The sequence below is a fragment of the Malus sylvestris genome, chromosome 8, assembly GCF_916048215.2.
Source record: "Malus sylvestris chromosome 8, drMalSylv7.2, whole genome shotgun sequence".
Taxonomy (NCBI): Eukaryota; Viridiplantae; Streptophyta; class Magnoliopsida; order Rosales; family Rosaceae; genus Malus; species Malus sylvestris.
Genome location: NC_062267.1, coordinates 26053930 through 26068113, shown reverse-complemented (window position 1 = coordinate 26068113; position 14184 = coordinate 26053930). Strand labels below are relative to the sequence as shown.

Genomic DNA, 14184 nt, shown 5'->3' with positions numbered 1-14184 from the left:
CAGTGGTGTCTTGTTACCAAATCCTACTGAATATCGATCTATTGTGGGTGCCTTACAATATCTCACCTGGACTCGACCCGATATTTCCTTTGCTGTCAACCAAGTGTGTCAGTTTATGCATGCTCCCACAGTCACTCATATGCAGGCAGCAAAGCGGATTCTTAGATTTCTCAAAGGTACTGTTTCTCACGGTCTTTTGTTCAACCAGGGTCCTTTACATCTCTCTGCCTACTCGGATGCAGATTGGGCAGGCTGCCCCTTTGATCGACGGTCCACTAGTGGTTTCTGTGTATTTTTGGGTTCTAACTTGATTAGCTGGTGTGCTAAGAAACAAACCACAGTGGCTCGTTCATCTACTGAGGCAGAATATAGGTCTTTGGCTCACACAGCAGCCGAACTTACTTGGGTCTGCAAGGTGTTGAACGATTTTGGCTTCTCCTTATCTGCCACCCCAACTCTCTGGTGTGATAACATCTCTGCTATATCTCTTGCCTCTAATCCTATCTTCCATGCTCGCACCAAACATGTGGAGATCGATTACCATTACATTCGGGAATTGGTTCTTGCCAATTTAGTCAGAGTGCAGTATGTGTGTAGTCAAGACCAAATTGCAGACATTCACACCAAATCCTTATCTAAATCTCGGTTTCAATTTCTGCAGTCCAAGCTCTCTCTTGGTACTCTTTCTCGTTCCAAGTTTGGCTTGAGGGGGTGTAAAGATGAAGATGTCACATTATAACTAGAATTGATTCTATTAGTTTAATATAAGTTTGTTACACATGTAATTAGTGAGTGAGTTTGTTAGGAGTGAATAGCCAAAGGCTATATATATGTAACTGTTTATTCTACTGGAGTAATGTGAAATATAACAGTTTTCTTAATCTCTAAGAAATACTCTTTCTCTCTCTTCCTCAAGAACTCTGATATTCTATAGAAACAGAAGAGGAAATTGACGGGCGAAGCTGCCATTGTCGTCTGCCGGCGACGAGATTGATGATGCGATGAATTTCAGTAAATTGCTGCAGAGAATCGAGAAGGGGAAAGCATTCTGCGCTCATAACTTGATCATGTCATCAAAACCCTAATGGAAAATCAAAGGGAACCCAGCGACTGACAGTTTTCTTCTTTTTCCCTTCCGTCGCAATCGCTTTGTAATTTTGTATGAGAGAGAAACTTCAGAGGCAGAGCAGATCCGATCCCTGCGGCACAGATCGAGAGAGAGAGAGAGAGAGCGTGGGAAGGCCTGGGATCAGGAGTGTGCTCGAGTGGCATTATATTGAGGAGAAAATGGCGAGCATGTCCTTTGGAGGTTGGGACGGGCGAAATAAGTCAACGCGCGCTTTTGATGTACCCGCGACGGATTGCTATGAACTTCCCTTTCAATTATTTTTACACTGCGTTTACACGAGGAAAATAAAGTTATAATTATAAATATATAAATTTTTAAATGAAGAATGTTTTTCAATTGCCAGTTTAATTTCATGTGATCGTTATCATTTTCAAATTTTCATGAATGAGAGTTTAAAACAAAAAATAAAATAAAATTATTAATCATGAGTGGCCATCACAGCAACTCCCATTACCGTTGCCTCCACCTTCATCTCTGCCGCCACATCACCACCATAATCACTGACACCACCTCAACCACCACCTAACATCTGCACCACCACTACTATTGTCACCACCACCGTCATTACCCACCATCATCGTCATCTTCCATGTTAATAACGATGATAAATGGGGTCCCTACCTACACTTCGCTGAGCGTGGCACATTTTTTTACCTTGAAATCAAGGATCAAGACGTAGTACTGGTGTGATATTCCTGCTGCATTTCAAAAGATTTATTGGATAATCATAACAATTCATCTCAAAGGTAGCACAATCAGAGGCGATCAGAAAGTTGTTGTGGAGATATAACTTTGGAAGACGGTAGCGAGGGGACGACCTTCGAATGAACCCATGCTCAGGCTTGTTCTAGGCATGCTAGTGGGTGCATGGCTATAGGGTCCTTGGACGTGTGTGTTTTGAAGGGCTCGCTCAATTTACTAGCATGTCAAAGGTGAGTTCATGCAATGATGATGAAGCTTGTCCCTCGTAACGGACATAAGCAAAGCGAGGTGAACTTTCTTTGTTCCCCATGTTGAAATGAAGGTGAGGGTTTGATAAAGATCGGTACTTAGCCTAGCTAAGTTGAAGATAGTGTATTTATCAAAATGTTGTTTTTCCGACGAATCCAAATACGTTGGTGCACAAAATCCTGTGGACCTTAAGTCAACGTAAACTGGAGTGTGAGAACCTTTGTGAGGATGCTTCGATCACTAAGTGATGGTGATATGTGAGAGTCCTATGATCCAAAAGAGCTTAATTGTGAGGGAGACGTCTCCTTTCATATACGAGGAGAGTCCCACATTCTTGTCTGTGATCGATGTGGGACTCTAAGAATGTTATTGTAGTTTTGCCACATGTCCTTGAGCAAGTGGGCTCCAAGTTAGATGAATGGATAACTCATTTGATCAAGGTTGTTCATGTGCTTCGTTATAGGTGCCTCTAGTGGCTTATCATAGATATTTATCATGCAATTTCTATCAAATATTAATACATCGTCAAATAAGCCATAAATAGTTAAGGATTCTAAGTCTGACTATAGCATATTTGTCAACCTCTTTCTTGTGTCAACCAAAAAACTTCAATAAAATCACGGGTTAGTGGCATCTATAGCGTGCATGCGCACAAGTACCACTTGCAATTCACCTTCCAGTACAACTTCTTCTCGACTAACAGACATTTTATTATGTAGATCATTTGTCGTAAAACCAATTTTCAGGTAACCCTTAACTTGGTTAACCATTTACTCGTACATACTGCAGGTTTTGACAAAAGTTTAAATGAATATGTTACTGAAAGAAAAATAGTGTGAAATTAGAGGATTTATTGAATAACTCATGCTTAAAATCAAATTAAAGGCGGAAGCTAGATATGCATATATTAAAAAACTAAATCAATTTCTCAAAATCTTCAAGGTGTAAAGGTTGATGAACCAATTTTTTTTCAAAAAAAAAAAATGTTAGAGAGATGAGATGAGTACTCTTGAATACTCTCTTTGGTTCCTAGAACCAAAGTTAACATCTTTGAGGAAAGACTTTCAAATCTTCATGAATGTGGTCTTCCTTTATTTTGACAAGGATTCTTCAAAACTACCAAAGAAGATGATTTTAAGTCTCCACCCGAAACATGAACAAAAAAGAAGATGAAATAACCATACTCCTCCTTGTGGTGGCCAATTTGTTTTGGTGAAGGGAGAGGTAAGGGAATGCTAGCTCTACATCATTCTATTTCTCGCATCAAAAACCCACATTTTTTCTTCCTCCCAATTCCGAAGGACCACCGCAACCTCCGACAAAAGATTCAAATTCGAATTCACAAAACCAAATCAATTCAACAGAATAAAAGAGTGGGTTTAGGGTTTCAGATCAGTAGTCAACAAAATGAGAGAGAGAGAGAGAGAGAGAGAGAGAGAGAGAGAGAGAGAGAGAGAGAGAGTGAGCTTAGGGCTTTAGGATCAGAATTCATAGAGGAGGAGGGAGAGAGAGCGATCGATCAGGCGCTGTTTGCAGAGAGCATGAGAGAGAGAATGAACCATTGGGAGGGAAGACAGATAGATAGCCGCTATAAGGCGGTTCAACGGTCGATTCAAGAGCTTATAGATTTCAAATTTCAAATTTCAGAGTCAAACCTGGTCAACTCCCTCTCCACTCTATTTTTCTTTTGCGTAAAAACCCTAAAATCAATTTTACCCTCTTCATGTTATTTCAGTGTAATTCACAATTTCACATAAATCAAATCCAAAATTATTTTGTCATCAAACAATAACAAAAGATAACGCAACTTGAATTATTTTAGAGAGAATTCTTAGATGCAAATTTATAAACTAAACAATTTCGATTATTAATCCTCAGTAGTGCACTTTCACTCATAATTTTTAGTTGTGACAAGATGTCAAACCAACTCCAAAACACCCCCCTACTCATTTTCTTTCTAGCCATGGTTGTTTCTTATAGGCAATTCTAGCCCTAAGCATAGCCAGCTTTAGCCGATGTAATCTACGTTTCTTTATTTATTTATTATTTTACAAGATATGCACTTGACAGGAGGCGAGTGGTTAGACAAAAAAGATGTGCTTGGTGCCCGCCTCAATTGTTAGTTGCGCACGGAACGGCTACTTCAACAGCTCTATGAGGCGTGGCACAATCATGTCCTTCCAATTCCAACGGTCATGAATTTTTTTTTTAAAATAGAAAGTTGTTAAAATTTTGGGAGAAAAACAAATTCTTTTTTAAATAAAAAAAAATATCGAAAGACAAAAAAGGAAAATGAGTTACCAACAAGTTTCATGTTTGCATTTTCTTAACAATGAAAACAAAAAATTAAAAACAAAAACATTATCAAATGTTCTCGTAAGTATTCACCTTGTCAAGTTTCATTGGGGCATACTATAAACCTTGCCCTTCAAGCTATCGCTTAAGACATTAACAAATAAGTATGTTCCAATCAAAGAACGTCTGCTATTTGTGTCTATGTGACGAGGAAGACAAAAATGTGATCTAAAAACAAGTAACTTGTAAAACAATCAACAATATTCGGGTTAGCCCGAGACTATCCGAGTCTATCCCGAACCTTTTAAAACGACTAAATTTCCGTCTCCGGTGTAAAAATGAGCCACCAGCCCCGGAAAAATCAAGGCTTCAGAAGAATCATATTACTTATGTAAGACTATCCATCCAGCATCATGGACTGGCTATAATTACTTGGAAGCATCCTTCTCCGAATGCTTCTCATCGGCAACGTCACTAGGAAGATCAGGCCCGCGAGGTATCTTCCCAGGATAATTAGTTGTTGAAGAATCAGACCCCATCAAACTTCACGCAGAAGACAATTTATTAAAAGTTCCGCATAAGCTAGATGTGTGTGCGCGCTGTTAAAATTAACGAACAAGAAGCTCACCTCCTATCGACAATTACCACTGAACGAAGCTCACAATTAGCAAAGCTGCATAAACAGAATTCCACTCTTAAGCTTAGCATCCATCCAAAAATCAAAAAGAGAAAAAAAAAAAAAAAAGGGACTCGTTCTCCTTAGTTTAGAGAATAAATATATGACACTGGTAGAACGATTTTTGTACACATACGATTATAAACATTATCCTGTGTTGTGGAATGTAATGTGCATGCTCTTGAATTAAAAGTTGGGATAAAACAACCACCATAACACTTACTGAGTGCATATTTCGCTCTTGATAGACGGATGGCAATCATTTCCAAAAGCACTCAAGGTATGAAACAAGAATCCACTGTGCGAAACAATTGCAATGTCTTTCTCTTTACGAGTCCACAACCTGGACCAATTGAGAGCGGGAAAAGAAACAACTGACAGTTTAACACCTTTCCACATTGCCAATACAAGAACAATTGTCAAAATAGCTGAAACCTATAAAGTAAATCATTAACAAGTAACTTCACGAAATAGTACGAACTATTAGATTTATCGTAAAACTAACAATTACATTAGTACTACAATCTATTCCAGAAAGTGGTCAGCTACGACAATGAAACAAATGTAAGCTAAATGTTCAGATGCTATGCAAGATTCTACCCGGTAGAATAAAGATAAAAGCCTAAGCAAGATGCTATGCATGACAGAAACAGAAGGATGCTAACAAAATTTGTTGCAATGGTAGTTGGGTCAACACCTATGCAATGAACTCATGCAACACATCCAGCAACTATAAACAGATTTCTGGAATAAATTAAATCCTGAGTTGCTTGAGGTGAGAAAACAGCACGATAGCCGATAGGTGTATCATAACACTTATAATTGAACTATGGAGAAAACTTGGATTACAAGTCAGCAAAAGCTAAAAAACCTCCTTAAGACCATGAATTGGCATAGCATACCCACAACACAATTTTCCTACAGGCACCGATAAAAGAATTCATGTTGTGCACGACATCCTAGTTAAATTTAGATATCATTCTCCTGTCCTCTGCACCATAGATTTCTTTTCACTTTTACTTTTCCTCAATGATTCTTTTCGTGGTGATGAATAATAAAGAAACCCGTTACCAAAAATGCAATGTAACTTAAGAGTAATTAAGAGATCACCAGTTCAAAAACTTCAGTCCCCTAGCTGCCACTTCTTCATTTAACTCTCTAACGTCAGGCGTCCACAAGATGTCATCCTCATTCTCTATCTAAACAAAAGGTGAACCAGAATACATTCCAATCAATCAAAGTTCATGGTTAGACAAGCAACCAAAACCAAAGTGACATGTCAAATGACGGCATAGCTTTTCTCAATGTAATTGCAATAAGTCACTTGCCAGTGAAAAATCAATTGCAGGAAAAAGAGGCCGATACTCGCTAATGCTTCTCCTTTGGTCACATGGATGAACACCCTGCAGGAGAAGAGAAAACACACATTTAAGCATGATGTTCAATTAGAACCCAGTGATTGTGTGAAGGGTGAAGAAGGAAATCAAATAAACCCACTTTAATTAATTTATGTGAAAAATTAATGAATAAAATATGTTCAAAAAATAAATATCTCATAAGTTTGTAATTCTGTACGAGCAAAAGGGGGCCTGCTCAAAGGCTCTGTATATAGTAGTATGAATCCGGGTATCAAATTTATATTCAAATCTAACTGCCTAACAGGGTAATAGGTCAGAATAAAATAAAATTCTTTTAGATAATACTGAGTGTGTTGTAAAGTTATACCATTTGCAAAGCAAAAATAACTACTGAAATCAGGATTCTCAAATCCTTTTCCCCAAGGTTTTATTTTATTGTTTGCATGAGTGGAGTCAAAATTACCCAAACCACTCCATCTCTCTGTGTTTTTGGTACCTTCTATACAAAACTTACATAGCTGTTACAAGTTTTAATTTTTAACATGACATACCAAATGTTCCCGGCAAAGCTCCACTGCTATAAATGGTGGGGAGTTTAGACTTGAAATTGCAGGATGGTCACTGTTTCCAGCATTTGCAACCATTAGAGGAGGTACATCTATCCCGTCTGTGTATGCTTCACCCCCAAAAACACCCACTGCTGTCTGCATGGTCCTACAAGGCAACAATTGGTCAAATTAGAGTCCTTTTTCTTTTTTTCAACTTCCACCTATTGAAACATTCACACTCTTATTTGTTTGGTGTATATACTGCATTCTCTGAAAAAAAAAACAAATGCGCCTTAACAGCAGCTTAATGTTTCAAGGGACATGGGCTTTACAGATCACTCAATAATTAGTCAAGTGCAAAACTGAAATAATAATTCCAAAAGCAAGAACAAATGTTCACTCTATTACATGAAACCACAAAAAGTTAAATTTCTCTAGAGAGGGACAAATTAGCATAGCCGTTATAAGTTTTTAAAAGAGATATATCTAAAAAAAGGGACCATATGCTTAGCAGCCTCAAGTTTCTGAATCATTTCAACAGCACCTCATCATCTTAATGTCTATTTGAATCCAACTCACTTCAACAAATGTAAATTCTTATCTATTCCACTGAAGCTAGAGTACCTGCAGCTGTTCATTTTATTTTCTTTACAAAAAACTAGAAAGAATTGTTATAAATATACAGTGCAAGGTCAAAAGCTCTTTTTGACACATGAAAGGAGCCCGGCCAACCTAATTGAAAAGGTAGTATCATTCCTCACTCAGAGATGGAAGCAAAGATGACATTAAGGATGAAATAGTAAAGGAATAAAGGCTTGCAGCACGTCCCCTCCTAAATTAAACTAGTCCATAATTTCACCTATTTCTCATAAATTCTGGGGAAATTGGGTTCAAGGACCCTATTGCAAAGCCAGCAATCAAAATTAGTGCTCCTCATGAATTCAATCTGTACTAGCCCTCTACACCCTTTTATCAAGTATCCATATGTTGTCCAAATGTTGTTGATATTCATTGATATGTTGTCCACCTGTTATTGATATTTCGTTAATATGTTGCTCATATTTTGTCAATGTGGATAAGCCCCAAGTGAAAGGTAATTAATTTCGCCAAAGAGGGCTATTATTGAATACATTTTTGAAGCAGGGCTATTTCGTCAATATGTAGTTGATATAATGCTATTGGTTATTTCTTTTCACAAAATAAACGGGTTCTTCTTAGCTTGTGCAAGTTCACAAAAGTAAGCGTCATGCAAGTTCACAATAAAAGATAAACAGAAGAAAAGGTGGGCCTGCTCCACTAGAGTGAAGTAATGATCCATGCTGAACTTGATGATAGAAATTTTAGGAAAAAAAAATTGAAAACGCAATACCTTAACAAAGGAGAAGTTATGACCAAATCAATTTTCTTGGAAAGTCCACATGCTTGAACATGCTTGTGCAGATTACCAACCTGTTATGACAGTACAAAATTATTACATGGTATTTATTGATCTATTATGAGAAAAATAAAAAGAACACTTAGTGGCAGACACAAGGAACTTAAAAGGAGAAATAACTCCAATAAAATCCTCCTTGTAAAACTGTTCTTTTGGTGGAATGCCAAAAAAGTTCATTAAGACCGTGTTCTGTACACCCGATGGAACTAAATAATCCAAAATCAGTCTTTGTACTGTTGAGAATATTGCGTTTAAGAATGGGAAAAATAGAACACACTCCGGAAATCGAAAACAAATAACCAAGATAAATAACACCAAGAATTTACGTGGTTCGGCAATATGTGCCTACGTCCACGGGATAGCAACAACAATCTTTCACTATATCAATACAGAGTACAAAAAATAATCTTGCCAAATCTCTAAAACTAGGACTTGACGAAAAACCTGAAAAAACAAGAACAAGAAATACACTATCTCTTTTCTTTTCTCTCGTACACACTTTACAATATTCTCTCACTCTAATCCCTTGAGTGGTGTACAATTTATTGTTTTGCTCCCTCCCAAAACTAGTACAATAGCCCCCTTTATATAGACATAATAAAGGTCTTCTTCAATAAGGATTATTAATCCTAATTGGAATAAGTATAAATCCTACTCCAATTGAGAAACTAACTCCAATTGGGTAAACAACTCCAATTGGGAAAACAACTCCAATTGGGAAAACAATTTAATCCTCTAAGACTATAATTCCTTATAGACAACTTACATGGGCTAGAAAAACCTAACATGTACAATTCTTAGCTCTTAGCAACAGGATGAAAATCATTCAGTTGCTTAAGATCAGTTCACTCCACATGGAACTAATAACCCATGTGGAACCTTGGGACTAAAACACAACAGCACCCTTCCTCTGGTTAGAATGACTGCATTCATGGTATATCTCAACATCACACTGAAACTGGAAAAAAATGTATTCCAGTATTTTGATTATTATTCTAAAATAGTGATTAAGAACTTAATTATGTGTGTCGGGTTGACATGGTCACTACACCATCAACAGTTGGATATTTCCTGGACGTGTACCTAACATTGCATGGGGTTCTATCTGTGCAGAATCAGAATGATGCAGTAAAGTTTTTTGGTGGCATTACATTAAAATACTGGATTCCAGTTTCATGTTAAGTACACCTTTGTGAGCATTTTGGTTCTTAATAATCTAATTTGTCAGCTGTAATAATTACTTTTGATGGGATGCCTGTCCATTATTGGCTCGCTCTTTTGAGATGCTGCCAAGATCTCAAAAAAAATATGTCCACTTTTGTGTTGATTTTGTACTTTCGTTAAAATATGAACACTTGAGACTTTCATAGATGTTTACATAATGTGCACAACTTTCCTCATATGTTAATCAATAAAATAAAAAATCTGTTAATATTTGAATGTTTTAAAACTGTAGTTAAGTTAGGCCTCTTATTATTTTCGGAAACAAAATCCAGTACACCATGACCAGACTCTCGGTTCAGTACAACATTAAACTTACATAAATATTAAAAATACAGTACACTATATCTAGTACAGCCAGCAGATACTGAACAAACCCTAAAACTCTTATCAGTGTAAAAAGTTCGAAAAGATTTACAATGATAGCATTCTTTTATACCAACATAAACTCAACTAACCAATTACATTAGCAATTACCTGACTCCAGCCAAGAGGGGTAAGATGTGCATCAAAAAGATCATAAGACATGTATGCCGCATGATCCTTGTCGCCTTCCACATTGTGAATCCCTTGTGCATGCCTTACCTGGATATATGATCATTTTGTCAGAAAACACCTGAATGCACTTGAAAAAAGATTGAACGAAAAGAAAACGCGATTTAAGCCTGTAACAAACCAGGTGAAGAGTTTTAGTTCGGTGCAACGGGTAGAGACTTGGACCTGTAGTGGCATCCATATCTGCATCAATCAAACCCCCCAACCCCCAAAACAGTTAAAAATAAAAAATAAAAAAAATCTACAAAACAGAGATGGTCATATCTCAAAGAACATACCATGAAAATGAATGACGGCAATAGTTTCAAAAGAATATGGACTAACATTCGCGTGGCACAAAAGCTACAGACAAAGGGCAGAAAACCAGCATAAACTACAATTATTTTGCTTTATAACAGAAAAAGAAGGAAAGGAAAGATTTCACCCTTTTGACTAGTCATTTTCTTTTTATTCGAGCGATGTTTTAATCAAGTTAACCTAAATTATCGGAAAAAAATTCTAACTTGTGCGCAGATGCATTGTTCTAATCAACTTAACCCTGCGACAAGCGGATCTTAGATCTTAGGAAGGAATAAATTGATGGATATCCAATCGCATTACTACCCAATCACCCAACAAACACATAAAAGTATTAACCAACTAATTAACGCTAGAGATGGAAGATCAAAATAAGAAATCAAAACGCCCAATTGAAACACACAACGTGGGAGTTAAGGAGGAAGAAAAATTATTGCAGTACCTGGAGGCGAAGAGAGGCAGAGAACGGAGGAGCGCGGCGGTGGTTGTGGCGATGGTGAGATGACTTTTGGGAGCTTAGAAATGGGAGTGGGGACAAAGAAGGGATTTTGGGAGAAGAGGGGGGTATATATAGCAGAAATGGACACGGTCATGGCTGATGGCCAAATTAGGGATTGGCTAATTTACAGGGACACGTATGAAAGCCAGGGAAGGAAGGACCTCGATATACGTGAAGGGTTGCACTTGCACATGACGCGGTTCAAGCCCCCTCTCTCTATATTGTCAAAATTCAAATCAATCACAATCAATGAGATTAACCAAAAACTTGGGAAGTTGGATAAATGTAGTTGGTTATCATCTTGACAATCTTCTAAATTAATAAAAGAGAACTTTAACTAAAAGCATCCGGTATTGTTTATTTTAACGAAAAATTATATTTTTACACTAAAAAGTTAATCCTGCTACTATTCACTTTACCCTTTATTTTGTCCTTATCATTAAAACTCAAAGTTTTCAAACCATTTTCATTAGTTTTCTTTTGATATGTATGATGCATGTGATCTTGAATTATCATCAATTCTCGTTACATTTTTTACTTGTGTTTTCTAATTTATCTTTCCCGCTTATCTTTTATCATTTTATGTATCCAATTCTCTGTTGTTTATTGATTGGAGATACGATTGTGGCATTCGGTCATCCAACGAGAAGAGATTCTTCTTATGTGCAATCGGTAGTATCAGCAGTTTACACGGGTGAAAACACTACAAGGGACTCCTACACTATAGCCATGAATACATTCAAATGGCCAAAGAGAATGTGCGTCATCCTCTCCTTTTGATTACAAGAGCATTACATCAGTCGCCAGAGGAAAAGATCTACTATAAATCCAAACAAATTTTCACGGGAATGTTAGAGTTGTGACATAAAAGTCAATTTCCTAACGTTGAATATTATTTAATAACTTTATTTGAATTAATTAATAATAAGATTTAGATATAAAATTTATATTTGGTATTCCTAGCATTATTCTTTCAAAATGTACAATTAATTCATATATATTCCTAAAATTGTGAACCAAACGCAACACAGATGTTTATGAGCTCATTTGGAAGTGCTTTTAAATTGAATCAAAGCGCTTTGGTCAAATTAATTTTGGGTTCTAAAAACACTTTAAACGCTTTTCGAATAAGTATTAGACATGTACTTCTTCCAGGAACTTCATTAAAGATGCATTTGTTGCACCGTACTATCTTGAACTAGACTAGCATTAAAGGTTAAGCTGGACTGCCTTAGAATAGACTAAGTTAGACTAACTTAGTCAAGCGTTTGGTGCAGTGTCAGATTAAGAAACAAAATAATTAATAAATTTTAATATCCATATCTATTAATATTTTTTTCTTAATTCTCTCATATTTTTTTCTTCTTTTTTTTTTACTAAAAACTCTTCCTCTTCTTTGAAAACCAATACCACACTTTGAGATCAAATCAAAATCAACTTCCTACAATTGCATATCAAATCAAAACCAACTCCCCACAATTACATATCAGATCAAAATCAACTTCTGACAATTTTAAATTCCACAATTTGAGATTAAATAAAAACCAATTCCACAATTTTGGCGTCTCAAGCTGCTTAACCCATCTTCATCGTTGCGTGACCCCAAGCCGCTATTGTTCCAATCCAAGACCTTTGTCGTCATGGGCGCCAACGTTCTTGGCCTCCAATATTCCTTCATCACCGTTGTTTTCCTCACCCACCATTGGGTTCACAAGGATTCCGTGATTTGGGTTTCAACGACCGTGTCCTCACCCACCACTGGGTTCACAAAGATCCCGTGATTTGGGTTTGTACAGAAACCATCGGCGGCGATCTGTGCCCACGACGATCAGAGGTGGTGCAGTTATATGGGTCTTGTTGAAGGATGAAGAGACGGAAGAAAGCAGAGAAGGAAGACGGTCTTAGCTAGTCCCCTCCATTTCGGGGGCTCTCGCTAAGAACTTCTAGCAAGCTTGTTAGTCCACACAAGTCCCCTTTAGTCTTATTAAACATAGCCCCAATATGTAACAAGCACTAGACTAAAAACCAGTCTAATCCAGTAAGAGTTAAGGAAGCCAAACAACCGCACCATAAGTGCTTTTCTAAGATCCACTTAGATTTTTAGTAAGAGTTGGTTTAAAACTTATTTTTACCAAAAATACTTTTAGTAATTTTAAAGCACTTCAAAACCAGCCTTATATTAGTAGTGTGAGCTTTTGGGGGAGGAATATATATAGGAAGGAGAAGGGGATTTTTGTATTTCTCAAAGAAAACAATTTTAATGTTTGGAAAAACCAAAAAATTATCATGCTAAGGGTGGCTTTATTTTAAATTCGAGGTCCAATGCTCTGCATGTGGAATACTGGACTTCTGAAAATTTTGAGCCCGATACGGTTTTGGTAGAGTGCCTAGCCCATACTCAAATCTAAGGCATTTTGGCACTTGTACTAATTTATTTAGGGAAGCATTTATCGCTGATCTTTTATCATTTTATATATCCAATTCTCTGTTGTTTATTGATTCGAGATACGATTGTGGCATTCGGTCATCCAACGAGAAGAGATTCTTCATATATCCAATCAGTAGTATCAGCAGTTTACACGGGTGAAAAAATACAAGGGACTCCTACACTATAGCCATGAATACATTCAAATATCCAAAGAGAATGTGCGTCATCCTTTCCTTTTGATTGCAAGAGCATTACATCAGTTGCCAGAGGAAAAGATCTACTATAAATCCAAACAAATTTTCACGGGAATGTTAGAGTTGTGACATAAAAGTCAATTTCCTAATGTTGAATATTATGTAATAACTTTATTTGAATGAATTAATAATAAGATTTATATATAAAATTTATATTTGGTATTTCTAGCATTAGTCTTTCAAAATGCACAATTAATTCATATATATTCCTAAAATTGTGAACCAAACGCAACACAGATGTTTATGAGCTCATTTGGAAGTGCTTTCAAATTGAATCAAAGCGCTTTGGTCAAATTGATTTTGGGTTCTAAAGACACTTTAAGCGCTTTTCGAATAAGCATTAGACATGTGCTTCTTGCAAGAACTTCATTAAAGGTGCGTTTGTTGCACAATATTATCTTGAACTAGACTAGCTTTAAAGGTTAAACTAGACTGTCTTAAAATAGACTAAGTTAGACTAATATCCATATCTATTAATATTTTTTTTCTTAATTCTCTCATATTTTTTTCCTTTTTTTTTCCTGAAAACTCTTCCTTT

The 14184-nt window shown here is 36.6% G+C and overlaps 1 protein-coding gene across 2 annotated transcripts; it reads right to left on the bottom strand.

Moving 5' to 3' along the window:
* Positions 1 to 4377: 4377 nt before the first annotated feature.
* On the bottom strand, positions 4378 to 11124 carry LOC126632693 (phosphoglycerate mutase-like protein 1). 2 transcript variants are annotated; one of them, XM_050303146.1, is made up of 11 exons: positions 10908 to 11039; positions 10447 to 10510; positions 10290 to 10351; positions 10091 to 10198; positions 8327 to 8406; positions 6961 to 7123; positions 6376 to 6454; positions 6162 to 6246; positions 5275 to 5394; positions 5004 to 5048; positions 4378 to 4918 (listed from the first exon to the last, which is right to left on the bottom strand). In XM_050303146.1, the coding sequence occupies exons 3-11, from the start codon at positions 10347 to 10349 to the stop codon at positions 4804 to 4806; spliced, it is 855 nt and encodes a 284-aa protein (XP_050159103.1). In that variant the 5' UTR covers positions 10350 to 10351; positions 10447 to 10510; positions 10908 to 11039; the 3' UTR covers positions 4378 to 4803. The 2 variants fall into 2 exon arrangements, with proteins under 2 accessions (XP_050159103.1, XP_050159101.1); XM_050303144.1 differs by lacking the exon at positions 10447 to 10510 and having other exon boundaries at positions 10908 to 11124.
* Between the last annotated feature and the right edge of the window lie 3060 nt (positions 11125 to 14184).